The 25,951-nt window shown below is 32.5% G+C and overlaps 1 protein-coding gene across 1 annotated transcript; it reads right to left on the reverse strand.

The window, feature by feature from the left end:
* Positions 1 to 8,417: 8,417 nt before the first annotated feature.
* Positions 8,418 to 10,011, reverse strand: LOC134723335 (cytochrome P450 1A1-like). Its single transcript, XM_063586954.1, has one exon. It carries the CDS (start codon positions 9,975 to 9,977, stop codon positions 8,469 to 8,471), a length of 1,509 nt encoding a protein of 502 aa, XP_063443024.1. The 5' UTR covers positions 9,978 to 10,011; the 3' UTR covers positions 8,418 to 8,468.
* Between the last annotated feature and the right edge of the window lie 15,940 nt (positions 10,012 to 25,951).

The raw sequence follows: 25,951 nt of genomic DNA on the forward strand, positions 1-25,951 counted from the left end.
GAATGGGGACATTAATATGATGCCTTGTGTATAAAAAGTGTCACGCTCTCTGAACGTTAAGAACTCTTCCTCCAAGGTGGCCTGTTGGGCGGTAACATTTGTTTTATACACCATACCTTCTTTTGAAACGGCAGTCAAAATTTCTGTCCTTAATCTGATCAATCCATTGCATAACACGTCATAATGTCAAGGGTCAAAGTTCAAACTTGAAATAAAGGATGTCATTGATTATGTTACCTATCTTCTGCTTTTCTTTTTTTTTTCAGATTTGATGGTTGTAGTGACATTGTGTACCCGGAGATTGAGTCATCTTCTTCAATGTTATTTGCATTGTTTTGCCATCACCGTTTTTTTTCTTCAAATTGCATGAAATTCAAAATATTTTATAACCATGTAAATACAATGTATCATAAGAAATGTTTTAATATATAAATAGATCAAAAGGATTTGGGGTGTAAAAGATGTTAGCGCTTTTCATTAACCTATGATAACACATCGATAAAAAAAAAAAAAACATAAAATTTACAAAAAAATTATTTTGCTGATGCCTTCTGGAGTACTAAGTTATACTGTGAATCCGTCTTACAATTTCTTTGGTTATCTTAATAGTCGTTCACAGAACGGCATTACATACCGCAATAAGGAAGATGTCCTAGAGAAAAAAAAGTTCAAGATGCTTTTGAAGTGTGCATCTCCTTTTTCCGTACCGTTTCCTTACTGTGACTTAATTATAAGTGTTTATCTCCACTTATTGCAGTTTATTCAAAATTCTGACTATTTTTATTTTTTTTTCAAATCTAAATTCAACTGGTCACAAATTTTAATCTACTGTAAAGTCATGTCAACAAAGAAATAAAATAAGGCATCCTTACAGTCCTATGAAACTATTCTTTAAATAGTAATTTTGTTATTACAATCCTGTATAAGACTTAAATTCCACTTTTTCAGCTATGTAGTATCAAAGTATGGCTAAAACATTTTTTGTATATATGTTTTGTCATGAGTTATTAAAAGATGCACGTGAGGTTGTTATTTTTTTATTGATATCAAAATATCCAAATTTAACTTTTATTCTATTTATTTGTCATTGGAAGGTGAGGCTGTAATTTTTTAATTGATATAAAAATGTCAAATTTAATTGTCATTCTATTACTTTTACAAGACGTTTTTTATATTAATTAAAATCAGACAACAGTTTGAATTAAAACATTAAATATTCAGTAAGATATATGTGAATCTGTAATAAATAATTTCAATCAAAGTTAATCTAAAATCATCGATCCCCCTTTTTGAAAAATTGATCGTATACTCCGTTAAGTATAGAATGACACCTGTGGAGCTGGATCACCTTATCATTCCAGAGCACCTGAACATCCCCGGTTTTTTTTGGTGGGTTTTGTGTTGCTCGGTCTTCAGTTTTCTATGGTGTGTTACATATACTGCTCTTTGATTTGTCTTTTGCTCTTTTTCTGTTTTAGCCATGGGGTTGTCAGTTTAGTTTTGTTTGAATTTCCCTTTGTTATCTTTCGCCTCTCTTTTAAGGCTAAAAGCATCTTTCACCAATTATTTCATATTCTAATTTTTAGACAGCTTTTTAGCATGCATAGAAAAACAACATTTTAGGAGAAATAATTCATTGTAATTCAAAACATTTTTTAGCCTTTCAAAAATCGTTAATTGACCTTTCAAATTACTTATTACAAAAAAATGTGTTAAAAAAATTTAGACAACATGTTTATAGCTCTCATTATGTATAAATACAAACATTGCAAGGTTTTAAGTATGCTTTATTTCACTTATTTAAACTTTGCACTTTGTTGACTTGACTTTGCAGTTACAAGTTTTGATCAGTTGAACAATATGATTTGATAAAACAAATTGCAATTTGGTCGGTACATTGCTTGAACTGCATTACGTTTGAGAGAAACCCTAATAGTCAAGTCACGGTAAAAAACGTTTACATTGCTTCGTGATGTCTGGGTTTTTTCTTCTTCTTAGAATACCATACAACGTTTTTCAGTATGCCGCTTTAGCAGCAGAGTTAACCCCGTCTCCAACGGGGTTTGCATCACCCAATCTTTAGTTTTTGTAGTGTTTGGTGGCTTGTTTGTTATGTCTGTTCGTCTTCTCTTTTTATTCTAGTCGATTTGTGCAGAATTTTAGAAAAATTGCGCAGATTGTGGTAAAACCATGAAATTTGGCATAATAGTAGTATAGGTCATGGAAAACATTTTCAGCTATGGACCCACTCTGAAACTCGAAAATGCCGGGAAAGGCGGATATTTTTAAGATGGCGGACGTTTGATTTCTAAAAGATACTTTAAAAATTCATGAAAATTATATTAGTAAAGATATTGACATGAAACATGTTAAAAAGAGTGACAGTGCTTATATCAATTGCCTTGTTGAACAAAATTTATTAAAAAGTATTGAATGGCGGCCATCTTGAAAAATCTTGAAATTCAAAATTAAGCCAAAATAGGTAGATCTCCAAATTAAAAATTCGATGAAAATCAATCATGTGGTTGATATTGTTTATCTGAAAACAACTTTAAAAATTCTTCCATGGCAGACATAATGAGTATCATATCATGCAAATAATTTCATAAGGAAATCACCTGCTCAATTTTTTTCAATTGATGTTAAAAATATCACACAATGCATGAGTTGTACATGTCTTATCAATCCACACAATAGCTGTCTCCGTCTATTTTATCCTATCACATTGTCCTCCAAATATTCACAGAGTAGTATTTAATACTGCCTTTACATATTTGCATCGTCCTCTGCAATCGTTTTACCTTTTACATTCTCATTTTATTAGTTAAGCGCAGGACTTATACGCTTGCTTCAGCGATGTCTAGAAGGGTTCCCATATAGTCCAGTCGTTTTGTACTCAGATGGTGGCAACAGCTTCAAACTTTGCAGAGTTTTATATAATGGTCAAATCAAACATTTATAGCTATGGACATATTAAAATGATTTCAGAAAATTAAAAACGGTCTGCTTTTGGCGGCATTTTTAATGGCCGCCAGGAAATTGATAAAAAAAATATAAAAAAATATTAAAAAAAAATGGCTCTACCAATTTTGAAACAGAACGACTATCATCTGAGGAATTCAGATATTCAAGTACTTGAATGGGGGCCATTTTGAAAACAAGAATTTCCAATATAGCATCATTCGCTATTTTCATTAATTTACTATTTGCATTTATACATTTGTTTTAATGCATTGACAACTAGTTTAGCAAAATCATTGTTTTATGACTTTTGCTATTTATATTGGATATTCATCAAGTGGTCAAATAAGGCAGGCACATGTTTACGAAATCGAGGTATCTGATTCAAAATTGTTTTACTTACAAGTTTGCCTAAGTTACTTTTACCACAGAAATTACGTATATATATAATATAATTTATGACCATACTTTGTCGAAAAGGATAAACATTGTAGATATCGAAAACACTGGAGCTGAGTAATCTAATGATCAAATGGACTGGAAGAAATGTGTGAAAAGCCAAGTGAGAACACTTGAGGATTTACAATGCCAAACAGATACAAAAAGAACAGCATAAACATTTGAGCTGGTAATCAGATGCTAGAATACAAAGATTATTCGCATTGAATTGATTCCTCCCATCGCTCAATTTGGAACAGTTGAATGAAGGCTATGGAACTGCAGAAACACTCTAGAATCACAAGGTGAAATGGCACAAATCCGGTCGAAACACAATTTCAGATCTTAAAATATTACATCAGGAAAATCGAAAACATACTTTTGAAGTTGAAGATAAGTCGCCGATTGAAAAAAAACAATAAAATAACCAGTCACAGTCAATTTGTGCTGAATTAACAAGAACAATGACTGCCGTATTTTTTTTCTGTGGTGATGTATCTGATGATCTCCACGATGCATCTACATAAGAGAAAGTGAATGTGCACTTGCACTACAAGACAATGTTCTCTTATCCAAACTAAGTTCTGGGGATGTAATATCACAGGAGGTCAAGTATCATGCTTAATTTTTGCTAAAACTTGACAACATGGCAAGTAGGTAGAATCCAAAAACATTAATGGAAATCCATGAATCTGTTATCATTGGAAATGTGCTTGCCGAAATAATAGAATACATCGACGGCACACGGCCTGGAACAGATATTGTGCCAATCTTCAAGCTTGTCGCTCGAGCTAAATTGTATAGTAAATGCATTGAATAACTTGGAGAGTCATGGAAGGAAGAATTGATACAACGCGTCTTTAAAAAATGAAAACTAGCTGCCATAGCGGATCTACAAGCACACAAGCAAGGTAGATTTGTTCTCCTGATTTTGAACGACGGTGTTTGTGAAAGTGGGAAGCAGGCCACATCTCAAAAGCGTTGAAATGAAGACATCATCATAGCCAAAAAGAGTTAAAATAGTTTGAAGAGATATGCTTGATACTAAGAATAGCTTTACAGGGACATTCAATAACAGCTGTCAACATTAATCAGTTCCACAGACATACCGTATAGCGGGTTATTTTCGCGGGGTGCAAATTTTCTCTTATTTTCGCGGATAGAACAAAATCGCCAAAATAAGTTCCGCCAAATTAAAGGTGTACATACAAAGGTATGGATACAAGTTTTTAATACGCCAAAATAATAACCGCCAAAATATTTCGCATACCTTGTTCAATGAAAATCGCGAAATTTTACACCCGCGAAAATAACCCGCTATACGGTAATTGTCCTTAATGAGAATGATTCTAGGTGGGCCTAACATTCAGATACAGTCCAGTAATATCGTTGAATCGCAGAGAGCATTAACTATTTTGCAGTTATAACATTTCAATTAAGCAATTCGTTTTTATTTTATTTCTGTGTCTTTGGATTCTGTCTTATTGTCGTGTTGTGCAGTTTTAACAAACATTTAGCATGATACCGCAGCTCCTGTGATATCAAATTTCCAGCAATGAGTTTTGCTAAGAGAACAATGGTTTGTAGTTCAAGTATACAATCATGCACATATTTTTTTGTCGATCATAAATGTTGATGCTTCGTGAAATCGTCGGATACATCACCTCAAACTCAACTCCCTGCAGTCATTGTTCTTGTTGATTTACCCCAACTGTGTCTGGTTATTTTACTGGTATTTTCAATCGGTGACTCATCTTCAACTTCAGAAATATGATTTCTTTTTTCCTGACGAAATAATTTGAGATTTGAACTTTTCTCTTGACAAGATAAGTACCATTTTGCCTTGTGATACTTGACTGTTTCTGCAATTCCGTGGCCTTCATTCAACTGTTCCAAGTGGAGTGATGCGAGATAGTAATTCTATGCTCAACATTTTTGTATGCTATCATCAACAGACTGATAACCAGTTCCAATGTCTTTGTCTGTTCTTTTGGTTTCTGCTGGGAATTGTAAATCCTCACAGTCTATTTTTTCATTATATTTGTCAGCTCCAGTGATTTCAATCTACAATTTTTATTCTTTGATATAGTGTGGTCATAAATTTTCTTGTGTATACGTCATTTTCTGTTGTAAAAAGTTACTTAGGCAAACCTGTTATTAAAAGAAATCATGTATTAGATACATTTATTTTGTCAACATACGCATGCCTGAATGATTCGAACACTTGGTGAATATCTAATATAAATAGCAACAGACATATAACAACGATTTGCGAAACGAGTTGTAAATGCATCAAAACATTCGTATAAATGCAGATAGAAAATCATCAAAAAAGCAAATAATATTATATTGGAAATTCTTGTTTCCAATATGGCCACCAGCACTTCAATATCTGAAGACCTCAGATGAGAGTCTTTGTCATTAGTGATTTATGTACCAAAGATTACCAAAATAGGGCTAGCCGGTTTTTTTAATATTTTTTTTAAATGATTTCTATTGATTTTATGGCGTCCATTTTAAAATGGCCGCCTAGAGCAGCCATTTTGATTTCCTGAATTGGGTTCATAGCTATAAATGTTTGCTATGACCTTAACTTAAATTCTGCAAAGTTTGAAGCTTTTACCACAATCTGAACAATTGTTTCACAAACCGACTGGACTATAAATACAATATAAAATCAGAAAAGAATGCAATTAGGCAACATTTGGTCTAATAGTATAAGTTAAATTTGACCGATTATATAAAAAATAGTCATCGAACTTTGAATAGTTTAGGAGATTTTATCCCCCATCAAGCGAAACATGCAGTCAAATGGTATCGTCCTTTCATTAGAAAACCATGTAGAAGTTCTGCCACATTGAAGTTATGGAAAAGTCGGCAAGAACAGGAGCACAGCTGGGGGTCTTATAAGAAAGCCGACTGTATATTGAAACACAAGGCCATGTTCACACCAAACGTGACATAACGTAAACATGTAACAATTAGATTCATGTAACTCTATTTTCACATTAGATTTTCAACATTTTCCGTCAGTTTTAATTACATTTCATACGATTAACGAAAAGTAATTGAAATGTACGTTACATAAAAATGAATTGAAAATTTCTCTTTTCAATTTTTTGTTGCAGTAAGCCACCGCCTATTCCTTTTTTCCCCAGTTAAGAGGTCATTGCAATTTTATAATTGATTTGCTTGATTCAAAATTTCTAAAAACTATTTGTTTCAGATGTAAGTGAAGAAAACTAGACTGTTTCCATTAAAAAAAAAAGTAAAAAAATAAATCAAACATTGAGTTTCAAAACAAAAAAATCTTGTTTCTGAATGTTCTTGAAAAAAAAACCAGTTTTGTTTTGATAAATTTTAGAGAGAGAAAAATTGTCCCAAAAGAGGAAAAACCTGCATGTATTCGGGTAATCCTGCTGTCAGAGATTTATAAATGCCACAGATTCTGTGAATGCGTCCACATACTGTTTCTATCGTAATTATTCATAATATAAAATTCACGTTCTGGATAGCTAGTTTTATGTAAAAACATGGCCTCCATTGACTATCGACTTCATGTAATCAAATAGTTTTCAAAGGTACCAGGATTATAATTTAGTACGCCAGACGCGCGTTTCGTCTACATAAGACTCATCAGTGATGATCATATCAAAATATCAAAACCTGATTAAAACTACATGTAAACGTTGATATCTATAAATGGAACGTAGAAGAGTTCATTACGTGTTGTTGATACCAACACCACACCGAGTTTAGCTCAATGTGAACACGACAAAATATGAAATTAAGTATTTTGATGTTAGTTTTTAAACTTTTTTGTTTGAATCAAAGATCTGTGTAATTTCTACCTTTGATTATATAAGATATTTGTATCTACGTTGTTGATTCTTTTTGTGAAACAAACCTGTATTGTTTTCTCTCAATCGGTATTTACATTTATGATAAGAAAACCTTGTTTAAAGATAAGAACAATCAAACGTGTTTATACTAGGGGAGATGGAGTGTAAGTGTACTCCAAAAGATATAATGACTAGTTAGTATCAATATTTGATTTCTCTAGCGTAAGCAGAATCACAACATCTCCAAAGTCAAGTTTTGATTCCAGCTAAAAAAAAAGTAATCTGAAAAGCGGTTTCGTGGAGCATTTGGCAGATCAAGCAATATAACGTTGTTTGTGAGGACACTTACCGAATTAGACTTATTACTGGGTTTATACTAACATGAGCAACACGACGGGTGCCACATGTGGAGCAGGATCTGCTTACCTTTCCGGAGCACCTGATATCACCTCCAGTTTTTGGTCGGGCTCGTGTTGCTCCGGGTTTACTTTTATATGATGTGTTTTGTGTACTACTGTTTTTTCTGTTGGTCTTTTTCTTTTTTAGTTATGGCGTGGCCGTTTATTTTCGACTTGAGTTTGAATGTTCCTCTGGTATCTTTCGCCTCTCTTTTACAAAATTGTGAAAAATTATTAACCTCGATGTTGTCATAAACAAACATGGTAAGACTCAAATTATTTGGTCATTTTCAAAGTTTTCATCTCTATTACTAGACATGTTTTCGCTGCTACTTATTATTTTTATTGACAATGTATATATTAAATATATATATATAATGAGTTAAAAAAGTTTTGATAATTTTTTATATTATCAAAACAACTTGGAAAATAATTGAACCGATCAAAAGCAATGCCCACAGAAGATTGTAGATATTTAGCGAAGTAATATCGCGAATATCGCCGTCACATTTAGCACAGACTTTGAATTATCGACACTGGAAATCTTACGTGTAGGAAAGGCATTATGCAACGTCTCTTTTACATAAACATAGACTAACAAGCTGCCAATTAAATGAAATAAGTAAACTGAAGTTGCTTTCCCGCAATGACTCATTCCTTTGCTTAACTTTTATTTGCAGTGTCAAACTTTATGTGCAAACTAAAAAAAACTCTATACTAAATATATTTTAATATAATGTATATATATATATATGTCTGTTTGTAAGTTATACTTGTAACCTTGACTATTATCATTAATGAAATAAAAATGAATAAAGATGAATACATTCTAACATCTTTCGGACACTTTAATCTGATAAGACACTGGCTTGCAGGTTAATCCAAAAATTGGTTCAAAATTAGGTTCTGAACACAATTCTATTTCAAATCTTTGAAAAATATTGGTAACAAACAAAAAGAGTTCCATTTTTGCAAGAAATTGTCCTGGACATCGCCTGCGTCCAATACCAAATGTTAGAATTTCGTCTGCTTTCTGCTGATTAATTTGGTTATGATTGTCTAAAAACCTTTCTGGTGAAAACTTCTCGGGGTTTGTCCATAGTTTAGGATCCATAGCTGTGGCATACGTGTTGCAAATCACAACAGTACCTTTCTTAATTTTGTGATTTCGGAACACAGTGTCGGTTGTCGTTGAATGTGGAACCGCCATTGGTAACACATTAGCCACTCGGATTACCTCTAATATCGTAGCTTCGGTAAACGGAAGTTTTCCTTTGTCTGTTAGCTTCGGCTTTCTATCACCAATCACGGAGTATATTTCCTCTTGAACCCGTCTTTGTACATCATTGTGGTATGACAGATATAATATGATCCATTCTAGCGTAGTCGAAACGGTTTCAAATCCAGCGGCCATAAAATCTGACAAAGATGACAAAATCTCCTCTTTTGTAATTCCATTGTATAGTTCCGGCGAATTTCCGTATTGTTCCGCGGCGGAAATCAATCCATCCGTGATATCCCTGTGATTATTATTGTCATATGATTTCACATGCTCATTAACTTCAGAGGAAACCACCGTTTTGTATAATGCGATCAATTTCTGAAATCGTATAGCTTTCCAGGGCATTACAAATCGCAACCATGGCATAACATTAAGTGGGTTTCCCGGTCCGGCCGTTTCGACAAATATTTTATTATTTTCTATGAACAGCAAAAAGTTTTTATCCTCACGGCAGTTTTTTGCAGACCCAAAACAAAGCTGATATATTATACAGCCTATTCCTAAAAATATGTCATCGTGTGGACTGAAGTGGTTGTCTTTTCTTTCAAGTAAGCTCTTTATGACCGTTTCTATCTCTTTATTAATTACGTCCTCTGTTGGGTTATTTTTAGTCGAAACAAATTGTCTTAAAACGTGATTTGCAATTTTCCGGTGCATTTTCCAACGGAGGGTGTAAGATCCAAATCCTATACTCTTCATGTTATAGTAGTTAATCCCCGTATAAAATTCAGGGCGATCTGAGAACACTTCTCCTTTGTCCATCAATGCTTCACGTATTGCTTCTCTGCTGTTTAAAACAATTGTTGGCCAACTTCCCATGCGAATTTTAAACACGTCACCGTAAGTTCTAGAAATGTTCATTAATGTTTTCGCTGGATTACTTCCAAGAAGCGGCAAATGTCCAAGAATAGGAAATCCCCACGGACCCGGTGGTGAAAGATACAAATCATTCCAAAGTGTCTGAAAAAAATTAACTAGCACAAGAGTTACTGCAAATATCAAAATAAAAAAACTAATTATAATTCCTTCATAATTGGAAACTTGCAACTCGTCCATTTTGAAATGGTGTTTTCGTTGTAATCATTTAAAGTACACTATATTCTCTTTAGAAACATTCAATACAAGAAATATTATTATATCATACATGTTTTGTAAGCAAGTTAAAACGTGTATGAACATTTCTTATCATCGTCTTATTTGCCTGGACTTTTTATAACACGCGTATATATATATTTACTCTTATGTAAGCCATTAGACTGTAGGATAAATACATGTTAAATTTTTATTATACGAATTACCGTTACATAACTAAATTTACATATATATACAGAAATGTTATATAATTCTAGAGTGCGCAGTTCTAAAAGGGTCAATGTTCAGAAGTGTTTACTTTAACTTTTTTATATTATTTAATCTCTTGTTTTATTCTTTAATCTCATAATAAGAAAAAAAAATGTTTATCAAAAGGGGATACTCGTTGTAAGAAACTGAAGCAATATCAAGGACATTAATCGAAAAAGGATATCAGCACTATAGGTCAAAGATAAAAACGAAATGAAGCAATTTATAATTATTTTACTCAAATCTATGGTCGTTATTTATAAAGAGAAGGTAATATCTGAGTTATCATATTGTTAAAAAAACTCAGTCCATTCGTTTTCAACAAAGTAAAAATAATTTACGAGTGACCAGTCGTTTGAAGGTCAGTGTGATTAAACAACCTATCTTATAACCGTCAGTCATAGTTGACGATTATTTTGAAAGAATCGAGGCAGTATTTCATCATGTCTTCCATTTTACAAAAAGGATGAATGTTATATAAAATACAATATCTTCTACAGAAAAAAAATATTATGTACGTGTGCTTATATCCACTTCATTTGAACTTTGTTGGATATTTGTCTCATTGGCAATCATACCACATCTCTTTATTTTTATATTATTTGGCTTTCCTTCTATATCCAAAGACGTTGTGGGATTTTTATATCCGGTTTACGCATATGTGACTTACGTAAAAATATTTTTTCCTTTCGTCATTTCATTTAGCTCCTATTCAGCCTAAAACTCCAGCGACAGATTTGTTATATTCTTTTGTAAATTCTTTAAGAGATACATTTTGTAAAGGCATTATTTAACTGTCTTCCGATAACCTCGTTTATATTATGGGATTGTAAGCTAGAAAAAATGCTTACTTTAATGTTTTCTGAAGTTTCGTCTTTCAGTGAGAGTTAGGCATTCCTACTGACAACATCCACTTAATTGTAAAACTCCATCCTGAAATCATTGTTACCTACTGCATAGGACTTGTGTCGAATTCTACCAGTGGATTACTAGTTAAAGCGAGTATTTCTCAGGCAAGTGGCTTAGTCTTAGTCATTGTCTATCGTTGGTTTCGCCAATTTCTGCAACCGTTCGTGTTGCATCTCTTTATCATCGTCATTCCAGTAGCCAGTCTCCCGGTTGGATAAGCACCGAATGTACACTTTCTTTATGCAACCATACTTGTGCCATATGTAGAGCGAGCAATTAAGGTCAAACATCCAACAGAGACAAAATAGGAGAAATTTTTTAATCAATATTTTTCAAATTTCCGTTATATTGCTTTCTTGTAATGGTATTCAAAGGATATAAAACAACATTAACAGGTACGCGACAAAATTAAAAATGAAACTATATAAAGTATGTTGTTGATGAAGGTCTAATCAAATTTTTACAGCAAAACACATACAGAAAACTCAGTTCAACTGAAAGTACAACAACAATAACCATAAGAAATGATTAAGTATTAGAACAGTATAGCACTAGAAAACGGTGGATATATATCTATTGTAGAATTTGTATCTGATTTTGTCATGCTATTTTTGAAACTAATATCAATCACTCTCATTAGAATTTTTTTTATTTCTTAAACCATATCTTCTTCATTTTATATCGCCGCTATAAAGCTGATCCGGCGTAAAGCAACCAATCAATTAATCACTCTTAATTTTATATAATTACATTAGATGTAAGTTTCATTATAATACGTTATTCTGATTGGCTTACTGCACATCACATGTTATTCCGTAAACAATTGCATTAGACAATAACATTTATCATGCATGATGACACGAGGTCCCACAATAAAGTGCTCAGGTGAACTAAATAAAACTGGATAAAAATCGTGTTTTCATGATCCTAGCTAAAAAATGTAATTATAAGTATTGAATGCTTCTTTTGTAACTTTATAGGGTTGTAAAAGCGTTGACCGTGCGTACATTTTGAGAATGAAGCGCTTCCGCGCTTCATACAAAATGTACTTCGGTCAACGCTTTTACACCCCAATAAATTCACAAAAAGAAGCATTCAATTCTTAAATAAAATAGATTAGTCGAACATTGGGGAACTTGCCTTTTATTTGTGTTAACATTAATATTATATTTTTTTCTGCAGTTATTTAAATATCGAAGTCATAATACTTAGCTTGTCAGACATATGTATATTATAATAATTAAATGTAATATGATCACTTCTAAACCACAATGCATTAACATTACAGAGAAAATTTATATATCAAACAAGAAACATTATCATTGCAGTGTAATATTTCATGGTATTTTAAACATGACAAAACATTTACTGATCTATCTAAGGAGAATATTGTAAACGATTTCCCAGTAGAATTTTTAAGGAACTGTAGGAGAGACAAACAGCTGTAAGTTATGGTGTTGTATTGTTATTCGAAAGTAAGAACAAAGAGTTTAAGAATTTGTAAAATTGTAGGGCGGATGGCGGATGAGGCATTTTCTGACAAAATAGCAAGAAAAGCAAATGGGGATAGCTAGGCATGCAGTGGTAGAAAACATCCTTGCATTATCATATCAAAAATTAAATAATGCATACTTGCAATAGGAATTATTGTTGACGTGCAGTTTTTGTACTTTTATTTAAACTATGTTAGGTATTAAACTCTCTGCCTGATTACCATCGCCATTACACCGGCATTTAGTTCTGCAATTATTTATTTCCCGCGTTATAGTTTCTTGACCACATTGCCAGCCGTTTGCTGCACGTGTGAGATATCTTTTTATGTCCTTCGACATTTAAAGACATGGTCAGGTCAACGATGACCGAGGACAGATTATGTTGTTAATCAATGTTTCACGTCAATCGTACGGACAATTTCGGGCTAGTGACGTCAGAAGCGGTTCTCAAACGACGCATATGGGATCTCAGTGGCACAAGAAAGGTCAAACTAACATTCACAGACAGTGACTACGTTCCACTCTTTGGGCTTTTTCAAAGTGTCAGGAGTCAGTTTAGTGGTTGCCGTTGGTTCGTGTCTGTCATATTTGGTTTTTCATAAATTGTTTTGTTATGAATTAGGCCGTTAGTTTTCTCGATTGAATTGTTTCATATTTCTCCTGTCGGTGCCTTGTATAGCCAACTATACGGTATGTTTTTTTCCTCTCATTGTTGATGACCATACGGTTGTCTATAATTGCTTAAATCTACATAATTAACTTTGGTGGATAGTTATTTCATTGGCAATGATACCTTCTTTTTAAACGGTTTTCAAATTCCTATCCTGTATCTGATCAATCCATTGCATAACACGTCATAATGTCAAGGGTCAAAGATCAAACTTGAAATAAAGGATGTCATTGATTATGTTATCTATCTTCTGCTTTTCTTTTTTTTTCAGATTTGATGGTTGTAGTGACATTGTGTACCCGGAGATTGAGTCATCTTCTTCAATGTTATTTGCATTGTTTTGCCATCACCGTTTTTTTTTTCAAATTGCATGAAATTCAATATATTGTATAACCATGTAAATACAATGTATCATAAGAATGTTTTAATGTATAATAAGATAGAAAGGATTTGAGGTGTAAAAAAAAATTAAAAAAATGTTTAGTGTTTTTCATTAACCAATGATAACATATAGATTAAAAAACATAAAATTTGCAGAAATTCTATTTTGATGATAGCTTCTGGATTATTAAGTTATTCTGTGAATTCGTCCTACAATTTCTTTGGTTATCTTGATAGTCTTTTACAGAACAGCATTACGTACTGCAATAAGGAAGATGTCTTGGAAGAAAAAAAGTTCAAAAATTTCAAAAAGCTTTTGAAGTGTGCATCTCCTTATTCCGTGCTGTTTACTTACTGTGAGTTGATTATACGAGTCTTGAGTCTTCGTGATGTCTTTTGTTTATCTTAGAATACCATACTACGTTTTTAAGTAAATTGTTTTAGCACCAAAGTTAACCCCTGGTTCTAGCGGTGTTTGCATTACCCACCACCCAATCTTTAGTTTTTTGTAGTGTTTTGTGACTCGTTTGATTGTCTGTTCGATTGTCTGTTCAAGTTTCCCTTTACATTGAATTATGGGTTTTGATTGCTCTATTTTGTTTTTACCTTTTTTTTTATAAATTATTGCACTTTCAATGTATGATACATTGTCTTATGCAAGCACAAATATAAGCAGATACCAATTGTGCAATTAACCCTCATAACTCGAGAAAAAAAATCTAATATGCTTCCTTTGCCTTTAAGAAATACTCTTGGTAATTATAAGGAGTTCCTGTCCAGGTGGACAATTGCCATAAAAAAAAATATTTTGAAATAAACATAATAAGATTATAAGACTGTTTCATGAATATACATCTCTGAAAACCAAAAACGGTCTTATACTTTCTACTTTTCTGAATTTGCTTATCCAGAAAACTGATGACTTGCATTTCCACCTACAGAGTTACACAGTAAAACCAGTAATAAATGACAAACTTTGGCTACAGAATGTCATACTTACCTGTCACTTTCCTATATCACAAAATGAGGGAATGCGTCAGTCTATCATTTTGAGAATAAGTGTTTAAGAATAAAAGGAGATTTCTGTAGACAGTAAATTATAATAAATCATAAATACAATATAAAAACAGAAAAGAACGCAATGAGGCAACATGTGATCTTACGTTAAAACGTAACGACTGACAACACCGGGCAAACCAGAGTACAATTTATCAGGCAACATGAACACAACCAAAACATTAGGATGATGTCAGTTGCTTCTGAAAGATAAGTTGTTTCTGTCTTACTAGTGGCATCTGTCTATCTTGTGAGTAAGAAAATCAGCGAAGAGTCTCATTCGGTAATGTCATAAACAAGGGAAAGAATATGGGATTGTTGTTATCACAAGTGAAAAATGAATATGGAAATCTTAATAGAAGATGCAAGCCCTTGAATGTTGTATTATCTGGGAGGATACACATTCCATATGCAGGCGCTTCTGGAATACTGCTGCAAAAGAATTAAAAGTTTGAAGTGGAAAAATGTAATCTTACAGAACAGTTTTCGGGGCACGTCGTCGACAATTTCTTGATGAAAGAAGGCCTTACTGTTTATGTTGTTTCAGTTAAATTTGACCGACAAGTTCAACTTTTAATAGTTTAGGAGAGTATATCACCCATCAAGCGAAACGTGTAGTCAAATGGTATCTTCTTTTCGTTCATTTCAGCAGTCCATGAAGAAAGTCAGTCACATTTAAAAAAAAAACTGTTGGAAAATCGGCAAAAACTGGAGTACAGTTGGGGTTCAAACAAGAATACCGACTGTATTTTGAAACCGTGTTTGCACAAAACGTTACATATCGTAAACCTGTATACAATAGACAACTTTCGAGTTTGTTGCATTTCCGTCAAAAACTTTGGTTTTATTGTACATAAATCGTGCGTTTAGGGGCGTCGTCACTTCCGTTTCTATGTTGAGTGATTGGTTGAAAAATTGATATGCTATATTGCACGAATTATTCGGAAAATTAAATTATTATAATTGATATTCTGCACTGCTATCATTAGGGAATTGTGATTAAGTACTTACGGAACAAATATTATTTCTAGTTTATCCTTCATAATAACGATCATAAAGACGTTCGATGAACTTTAATAGAGCATGGATACAGGCTATCCCCTCAATCTGGTAAATGACGTCACAAAGGCGCACAAAATTGACGTACTTTTCCAGTGAAGGACATAACTCGAAAGTGGTCTATTGGTTTCATGTAACTCTATGTTTACATTAGATATAAAAATTCTTCATCGGATTTAATTACTTTTCATACAAGTAAACGAACATTAATTTAAATGTACGTTACATAGAAATGGATTGAAAATTTCTCTTGTCAAATTTTGTAGTAGTTATAGGCATCGACTAATCCCTTTTCCCATTTTAAGGCCTACTGGTGGCCTTGAAATTTAATAATTGACTTGTTTGATTAAAAACTTCTCGAGAAAAAACAATATTTGTTTCAGAAGAAAAATGAAAAAAATATATTGTTTCCATTAGAAAAATAAGGAACGAATTAAATCAAACACGGAGTTTTATTAAACAAAATCTTGTTCTTAAATGTTCTTGAAAAAAGTTGTTTGTTTTTGATAAATTCATTGTTATGCAATTCATTCTTGGTGAAATAAAGATTTGACAGACAACTCTCATCTGCACAAGTAATTGTTGAAGTAGTATCCATTCTATGTAAGTAGTAATGGGGAGATAAAGGCTTTTTTTTACATTTGATCCAAACATTTTTTGTCCAGTAGCCAAATTGAATATCAATGTCCCCCGCGTAAGGGGCATAACTCTTTTAAAAAATTCGAATGTCCACCATTTTAGAATTTGTCCGAGATATTGCTGATATTAACTTTAGTACAAGTTTTATAAAACCTGACAAGATTTGTACCCGTTAGAGTGCTAACCAGGGCATTTTCCATAAATTTAATATTTCTAAGAGGCATATAATGATACAACTCTTTTAAAAAAAGTCGATTGTCCACCATTATAGAAATTGTCTAAGATATTGCTCATATTAACCTATAGTATAACTTTTATAAAAATCTGACAAGAATTGTACCTGTGAGAGCGCTTATGAGGTCATTTTCCAAAAATTTAATATTTCCAAGGGGCATAACTTTTTTTTTAAAGTTGACTGTCGACCATTTTAGAACTTGTCCGTTATATAGCTCACATTAACCTATTATAGTTTAAGTTTTATAAGAATCTGGCAAGGAGAGCGATAACAAGACAGGACAGATGGACACACGGACGATCGTATGGAAGCCCTGTATTTCCATGTCTCCCGCAACGCTTTACGTGGGTGACAAAAAAAGCACAAACTTACCATACAATGCTACTGGAGCTACTAGCAATATGATGCTACTAAGGTGGTTTTGTTACACTTTTTTTTAAACATCTGTACAAATGTACGTGAACTGCGTGTAAATGGTCATTCACTATGTAAGAGAAAAGGAAAAAATATTCATGAGGCCTATCTGGCCTAATTGATTTTTAAAATTATATTTCATTCATTCGTTAAAATGGACACAATATTCAAGCTTGATACTGGTCTGAATTTGGATTTTAATTAAATATTTGACACATTATAGTTTCTGACACAGAATAAATGGAGCCAAAGAACTTGAAATTGTTTATATGATTTGAATTTATGTATAGATTTCTTGCTTGTGTGCAATACACTGTGTTGTTGCGCAATACTTAGTCAATCTGTTTTCAGACTATATACAAACAATTAGCAAAATAAATTGTGACCCCCAATTTTTCTTTGAAAAATTGTCGAATTCTTTTAAAATCTTGAGGGGAAAAATTTACCCCCCTTTTTCCAAAAAAAAATTTGAAGAATTTTCTTTTTAATTTCTTAAATCTTGAGGAAAAAGTACTGCCCCTCCCAAAAAACAATTTTGCCCTCCCCCCCCCCAACTTTTTTTAACCCCCCTTTCAAAAAAACACATTTGAAGAAATTTTCTTGTACCTTATATATTAAAATAAGAAGAATCTGAATGAATTTATTAATAACGTAATCACTGGAATGTAAATTCAAACAGTTTTAGCAGACATTTGGTTACCTTCCATCTATTTTTGGCAAAATAACATAACACCATACATTAAATATGTTAATACAGTCATGTTAAACATGCAAGATGTTATCTAATATTTAATATAATCAACAACACACATCGGTGAAAATTATATTAAGTAAAGCAAAATTACATGGGTGAGACGATACATAAGTCTTTAAGGATCCTTTACCGAATTCAAACTATTAATAATGATTATTAATTCTTTTTCATGTGTTTACAGGACTTCATCAGTATATTCGAATATCATTTAACTTCCGATTGTTTTAAATTATATCCTTGGCATGTAAAAGAACATTATTAGACAGAATAATAGATTTGTTTGTGCGTTTTTTCCTAAACTACAATTTTAATGTGTGTTTCTGATGTGTTCAAAATTAAATTCTTCTCAATTTTTTAGTAATTCAATCTTATATCTCCAATGAAATAATAACTAATTGCTACGAAATATCCGATATTGCTGAAAATGGCGTTAAATATCAATCAATCAATCACTCATCCTATCTTCCAATCCGATTTGTGTATGATTTAATATAACAAATTCATTGTATTCAAGCTGCATCGTATAATAAATGTTTTTTCTCGTCGATAGGCATTATATACATACGTTTGAAGATTTAAAGACGCTTTTTTGTTGACGTCATAACATTGCTCAGCAGAGAGACAGAGAGAGAGAGAGAGAGAGACAATTATTTTAACAATAATGTTATATAAAAAAATGATCAGCAGAAGTTGCAAAATTATTTTTTCAATTTTCCACTGGAATTACACACTATAAAACCGATCTGTATCGTTTGTTCAAAACTTGACAGATACGATCACGCACTATGATATACTTGTTATTTGTCCGGAAACACTAATCCTCTGACAACGTTTAAAAAAAAGCTTTCATACTTGGTAGTAGTGTTGGCCATCATGTTTTGTTGACTATATTATACTTTCATTTTGATCCAATCATTGCTCCAATCATTTTTATAGGAGCTGTTGGACTATTTTGTTGTATTGTAATAGTGCCACATTGTGAACACAACTCCCCTGAGACCATTTGACAGAAAGATCTCAAACTTCGTATGAGTGTTTGCTATCATGTGAAGATGACCATATTATACCGTCAAACTTGATTTAGAAAAAACAAGATGTGGTAGGATTGCCAATGAGACAACTCTTCACAAGAGACCAAATGACACAGAAATTAACAACTATAGGTCACTTTGACTAGTTTTAATGGAGTTATTTGACTTTTACCATATTTTGACAAGTGTATCAAAATGACACAATGTGACACACATTTGAAACCTCATTAATACAAGGGTTGGGACATTTCGCTACGGCGTAGCAATTTTGTTTAAACTTGAAATGAAATAAGTTTGAAATTTGTCTTAATGGAAATTTGTAGTTTTTAGTTGGTCTTTTAAGTACACTCTTTAGTAATGTATGTCTCTATCAAATAACAGACGAAGCGTAACAGTTAGAAAAGTAGTGTGCACATGAAATTTTATCCATGCGTTTGATTAGGTGCATTTATTATAACGATGCAATTTAGATGATTTTACCCATAAAAATCATAGACCGATAATTTTAAATTGTAAACACATAAACAAACTTCTATATAAATTTATACAAATAAATTAATTTTCATTTCAAACAAACACGAAAAACTTAAATGTAGAGGAAATTTTAATTTGTAAATGTTTGATTTACTTTCAGTTTATTTATTATTTTTAGCAGGTTTCAACTTATGAAGTCAATTATAATTCAAATCCACCATGTAAACATATCTTACGACTTCTTTGGACTTCTTACTTTTAACGACACTTGCATTCTTCTGGAAGCTGAACTATTTTACACATTAATAAAGGCAAAAGCAGCTTTGAAAAGTAGTTTTAGCTATTTAAACTTATTTAGAATTCGAAAGACAATACATGGCATAACTTCCAAATTCCTACATAATTTTTTTTTTGGTAAACGATATTTTTTTTGTGCTATACATAACCTTATGCTATATAATGGTACAATTTGCACTAGTACATTTATTAAGTATTTTCAGTAATGATTTTAACTGATTTTTTTTCTGGGGGAATAAATAAAGGCATTGGTATAGCATACCGCTGTTCAATCATTTTGTCAATAGTCATAAATCGACAAAGCGAAAACAAACCCGCATATCCAATTACGTTCATCTATTAGTTTATCAAATATTATTTAATCACTATAAAAGGTTTCTGTTTCGATGTTCCAAACATCTTTTATTTTGGTGATATCATGACTCTTGGTTAAGGAAGTAAAGATCAAAGGTTCCCCGTTCCATTTTATATGCAGTTACTGCATAGTGTGGACTTTATAGTAAAATGACCGAACGTTAAAAAATAGCATACTTGAAGAGAATAATTATATTTGGTAACAACGATATAAAATGGCATGTAGATATACATACATATGTATTCACACTTTGAACTAGTGCAGTTTTTTCACCTTCATTTACCAACAATCGCCATTTTTTATATTAAAGTTTAATTTCAAAGTTTATATCTTATATATATTTATATTACATACTACATAATTGTATTATTTTTTGTAATAGTATTTTACTCATAACAGATTGTGTTCCTTTATAAATGCACATACATTTATTTCACAAATAGTCCTTTTTCGAAAATTCTAAAGTGTTTAAAGCATGTGTCCTGTCGATGTCAATATCTAACAGGCATTTAACCGGGAACACAATTAATATAACAAAAGATTTTATAATTAGTTATGTTTTATGAGATAAGATTTGAACTTTAAACAGTGCAAATGGTTAGAAAGAAAAATAATAGGAACATCTATTCATATTTTATAACTGTATTTAAAAAGGGTAAATTTATATGAAAATGCAAGAGTTCAAGGTGTGAAGAATAGGGAAAACGGTAGTATTTAATTTTCCCAGCATTAGGTTGGCCTTTTGTGTACCCAAGACAGGTGAAGGAAGTCAAATTAGGAGCGCTGTGATTGGATGTAGGGTACAATATATTTTTTTATTTATCTATGAATAACTGCAGTGTGTAAATTTATAAAATAAATTTTAAAACCAATTGAAATATTTTGTAGAGAATTATTCGAAACGGCTTACAAAATTTCAAAAATTTGGTGCAAAATGACGGTGGGCACGGATAACATAAACTAGCTCCGTCGGAAATTGGTCATGATACTATTTGGCTTTAATTTTTAGAATATAATAATAAAGTTGTAACACCACACATAACTGTTTTGTCCAGGTTTTTATTATAAAAACTGGTAAATTTAGAAAATGTTAGTATTGTCGCCTATGGCAGAATAAATAGTACCGTTTTCCCAATACAGTAACTAATTGAAAACAGATGCTGGTTTTAAAATTGAATATATTATGTCGAGAGTATTGTTTTCACCCATTTGTATTTTCCCTGGCAAATAGGATAATTATGTAAAAGAAAAGTAGGGACCGCTCTGTCAGATGCCATGGACTGAATAGGGTTTATACATGTCCATTCTAGTGCAAAATATATTAATATTTTATTGTTATCGTATGACGATTATATTTCTAGGTAAAACAATTAGTAATCATTAGTAATCATTTGCACACTGTACAGTATAAATCACTCCTGTTATACACAATACAACAGAGTGTTTCTTTTGATGAACACATTACAGAATTTTATCCGCATAGTATCGAAATAAAATAAGCATTCTAATAAAACAAGAATTTTTAGAACGGTCCACCCTTGCTTTTATTAAATTTACAAGTTATTGATTTATCAGCCAATCAATTTCGCAATATGTCAGCATGTATTGATACAAAAACATATAAAACAACTGACGTGTACCACCGAGACATCAATGCAAGTTTGGCACCAGTCTGATTAAAATCAAACCTCTCAGCGCTCCTGTTTTCTGATATGTCGCGTCGGATTCTGATTAAAATCAAACCTCTCAGCGCTCCTGTTTTCTGATATGTCTCGTGGGAGGTCTGAAGAAACTCCGTAGGAGGTCACATGCAGGTGACCAAAGTATATGAATATTTAATGATATGGTAATTACAGGTTACGACCTTCTTTGACCAATCGAATTGCGTCTTTCAAAACGACCTCGGAAAGTTTAACAAAATTGCAATAGTAGAAAGTGAAAAGTTTATTGAAATTGTAAAAAGCGTTTGCAATCAGTTTTCTGATGACTGTACAACAGTTACAACAGATATTAAATATTATTAATTATATCAGGGTAAAAAAAAGTATGTTTGTGTCTGTCTGTATTATAACCGGCGTTTTACGTTTCCGCAAATTGGCATTACTTTTCCGCGAAAAAAAGATGACGTTTCCGGAAAAAAAAGTTTACGTTTCCGCAAATAAATATTTTACTTTTCCGGAAAAAAAGTAACTATTCCGGAAAAAATAAATTATTGCTTTTCCGCAAATAATTAAGGAATACCTATTGATCGAAAGCAAAGCTATAATAAAAAATTTAATATGCATTTAGTTAAAAGTCATCATAACATGTAAGTAAAAAAAAACATTAAAATGTATGAAAACGTATGTTCAAAAATATCTTCATATGAGTTCATAAGTCAGTTGGTAAATATTTGTAGCCAACACGTCGTGCAAAGTCTATAGCAGCACATTCACCGTTTACAAGTTCTTTTTTTTTTGTTCAGGAAGAAGTCCATCTTCTCCTTTTCATACTTCCGAACGAGTGATTTTACAGTTAGACTTCTCATCTTTATGTAAGATGTTGTCTTCAGTTTCAATAGCACATCGACAAAGATAATATGGTATGATGGCTAGCTTGAAACTGCTCGTTTAGGTAGGCACTAAAAGACTCGACACCATTCGTTGTTCTCTTTTCCTCGGGGTCAGGGGTGATGCTCAAATGCTTGGTGAAAATCTCAATTGCCATCCAAATGAAATTCCAATATATTATCGGCAGACCTCATGCATTTATCGTCAGATCATGGAAATAATATATCGCCAATATAACACTACCATGGTCAGATGGAGCATCGGCAATTAATTCAACAAAGCTTTCTTTAACATGTCAGTTGGCAAGTAAGCCAAACCAAAGATTTCTCAATGAAGTGTAACTCATCCTTACCCGAGTCAACTAGTTATATCTAGTAAATTGTAGCTATACTGATATCAGAACATTTGTTTTATTAAAAATAAAAAATAAATAATTTATCATATATGTACATTCAAATCTTTATAATTTACCAGGTAAATTTGCGGAAAAGTAATAAATACAAATTGCGGAAACGTATACTTTAAATTTGCGGAAACGTAGTATTGGGACTTTGAATAATTAGCGGAAATGCAATACGCCCATTATAACGTACGTATGTGTTATAACATTTGTACAGAAATAATTCCCTATATCATGTATATATTATATAGTTAGTTCGATTACTTTTTATATACTTAATTCGAAATCTGTATATACATAATTGCAATTTGTGTATAGAGGTATATTATTCAATTATGTATTTTCCCGCCTTTTGGTATATGCAGAAATCGTTTCTGTAGTTACAGAATTAAAAAAAAATAGATATACAGAACTATTTCCGTATGGGTAGACTTCAAATTCCGTATTAACGAAATTATGACGTAACCATTATTTGCATACCGCATACCGCATACGCAAATACAGAATTTTAATTTAGGTGTATATGTGCAGAATTCGAATTATATTATACGGGGAATTATTTATACAGCTTCTCATCAAACTATTTCCAACAAATTCGGTTGGGTCAGAATATGATTTGCTTTATAATATGCAGAGTTTATTCTGTATTTTGGATATTATCTGGCTCCAATATGACCAAATCCGACCCGCCTCTTAAGGAATCAGGTGGGCGAATCTGCGTCTCATTTAAAAACAACCTTCGACTTTTTAAAACAAATCTTAAATTTGCTTAAAAGTGAGGCAAACTGATGCATTTTTTAACGCGACATTAGGGGGAATTCTACTGGGCCCGTATTGTGATGCATTTACATACATTTTACTTTTTGCAAGATATTGTTAATAGTAATATTATCTGTTTTCTTCAATATTCGCATTTTGTAATTGACCTTCAGCACCACATGCTTTTTTTTAGATATTGCCACCAGCTTATTCCAAAATTGAAAACAAATATATACAGTAGTGTTATGCACAGTCAGTTTGCCCCAACAATTTTATTGACTTAATTGAATGGTAGACAAACCAAGCGTTAGTCCAGGAGATGGGAAATCATTTGATAAAGAAACACGCTGAGCAAGAAAGACACAGTGTCTTAGATTTTTATTAGTTGTTATTGGCTTTGAATTAGCTTTCAGTAACTGCGAGTACTCTCAGATCTGTACTTTGAGTTTTTATTATTGTGAGGGATGTATAAATATATCCTTCCCCGTCCGGACTGTATTTGTGTTAGATGTTTTTTTTTGCTTTGTATCGATCTGATGAGTGAAACCCTTTTAAACGGATTTTTATAGTTTGTTCTTTGTACTGTTACACCACTGTCCCAGGTTTGGGGAGGGTTGGCGCCTCAAACATGTTTAACTCTGCAACATTCTTAAGGTGCCTGTCCCAAGTCAGGAGCCTGTAGTTCAGTGGTTGTCGTTGGTTCTTGACTGGCATATTTGTTTTACGTAAATAGTTTTGCTATAATTCACCCTGTTATCCGCCCCAACTGCATTATAAAAGTGGCATGTTATTTTATAGATTTTAAAATAAGCTCAGGATATAAAACCGGTACCCCTACGTATATATTGAGTCTCATCTCTTTGTCTGATCGACCGTTATTGGAAGTGCCGCGTACTGTCTCCGTATTTCATGAATTCATATTCCCGAACAAGGCATTCATCAAACCGCATGGTGGTGTCTTGGTAGAAGCTGAAGTTGCTCATCTTTTCGGAGCACCTAGTTCGTCCTATTTGTCATCTTTTAATCTGGGACGTGGGTTTGTTTGTGTCCCGTGATTTTCCTCGTTTTTTACTGACGCTTTATTTGACGCTATTTTCTGCGACAAAATTAAATAAAACTTAGTTGAGTGACACAAGGGGAGGGCGGGTAGGGTTATTCAACTCTTGTATATTTATTTATGTAGTTAATAGAGGTGAAATCTCACTCCCTTGATACGAAAAGTGGGAACCGAAGATCTTGTAAAACAAAAGGTAAATAAAGACACAAAAAACAAAACCGGGGACTTAAACAGCACAGAATGACAATGAACACACAAACGCCGAAAATTAAAGACAAATAAAATATCCGGACCCGTTAAAAGAAAAAGGGGGCGAGGATAAGGACTGAGCAGTTTGCAATAAGCATGTGTATCAACTCCAAGGTACTGAGACAAATATCCAGCATGAGAAGAAGAATAGGAATATAAACGGACAATCACAAATATTGTCGAGAGCGGAGTTGGTCTCTTTAGAGAAAATTTACCCTTGAAGTTATGACAGATGCATTGTCGGAATAATGAGCTGTCAGAATAATGGGATGTTGGAATAATGGGCTGTGGGAATAATGGGATGTCGGAGTAAAGGGCTGTCAGAATAATGGGATGTCGGAATAATGATTGTCGGACTAACGAGGTGTCACCTTATTTCTTCCGTTGCTTATACTAGATATTTGTATTTACGGTTGTCCATTCTTTTTGTAAAACAAGCCTGGACTTTTTCTCTCAATCGGTATTTAAGTTAAGAATACGGAATATTTGTTTAAAGATAAGAACTATCAACCGTTTTATACTAAGAAAGATGGAGTGTGTGTGTACTCCAAAAGATATGCTGACTTATTATAATTAGTATCAATATTTGATTAACACTGTCCTAGCGTAATCAGTTTCACCATGTCTCAAAAGCCAAATTTTTATACCAGATAAAACCAAAGAAGTTAGTAATCTGAAAAGTGGTTTCGTAGAGCATTTGACAGATTAACCAATATAACTTTGTTTGTGAAGACACTTACAAAATTGGAAAAAAATTATTAACATCAATGGTCTAAAAAATAAAAATGGTACTACATATTTCATTTGGTCATTTTCGAAGTTTTCATCTCTATTGCTAGACTTGTTTTCGTCAATGTATATGTCAAATATCTATATGATAAGTTAGAAACGTTTTGATTAATTTTTAT

The sequence above is a fragment of the Mytilus trossulus genome, chromosome 6 (genome assembly GCF_036588685.1).
Source record: "Mytilus trossulus isolate FHL-02 chromosome 6, PNRI_Mtr1.1.1.hap1, whole genome shotgun sequence".
NCBI lineage: Eukaryota > Metazoa > Mollusca > Bivalvia > Mytilida > Mytilidae > Mytilus > Mytilus trossulus.

What these genes read in the sequence shown, in the direction of transcription:
- LOC134723335 (XM_063586954.1), bottom strand. Translation starts at nt 9,977, where the DNA reads ATGGACGAGTTGCAAGTTTCCAATTATGAAGGAATTATAATTAGTTTT.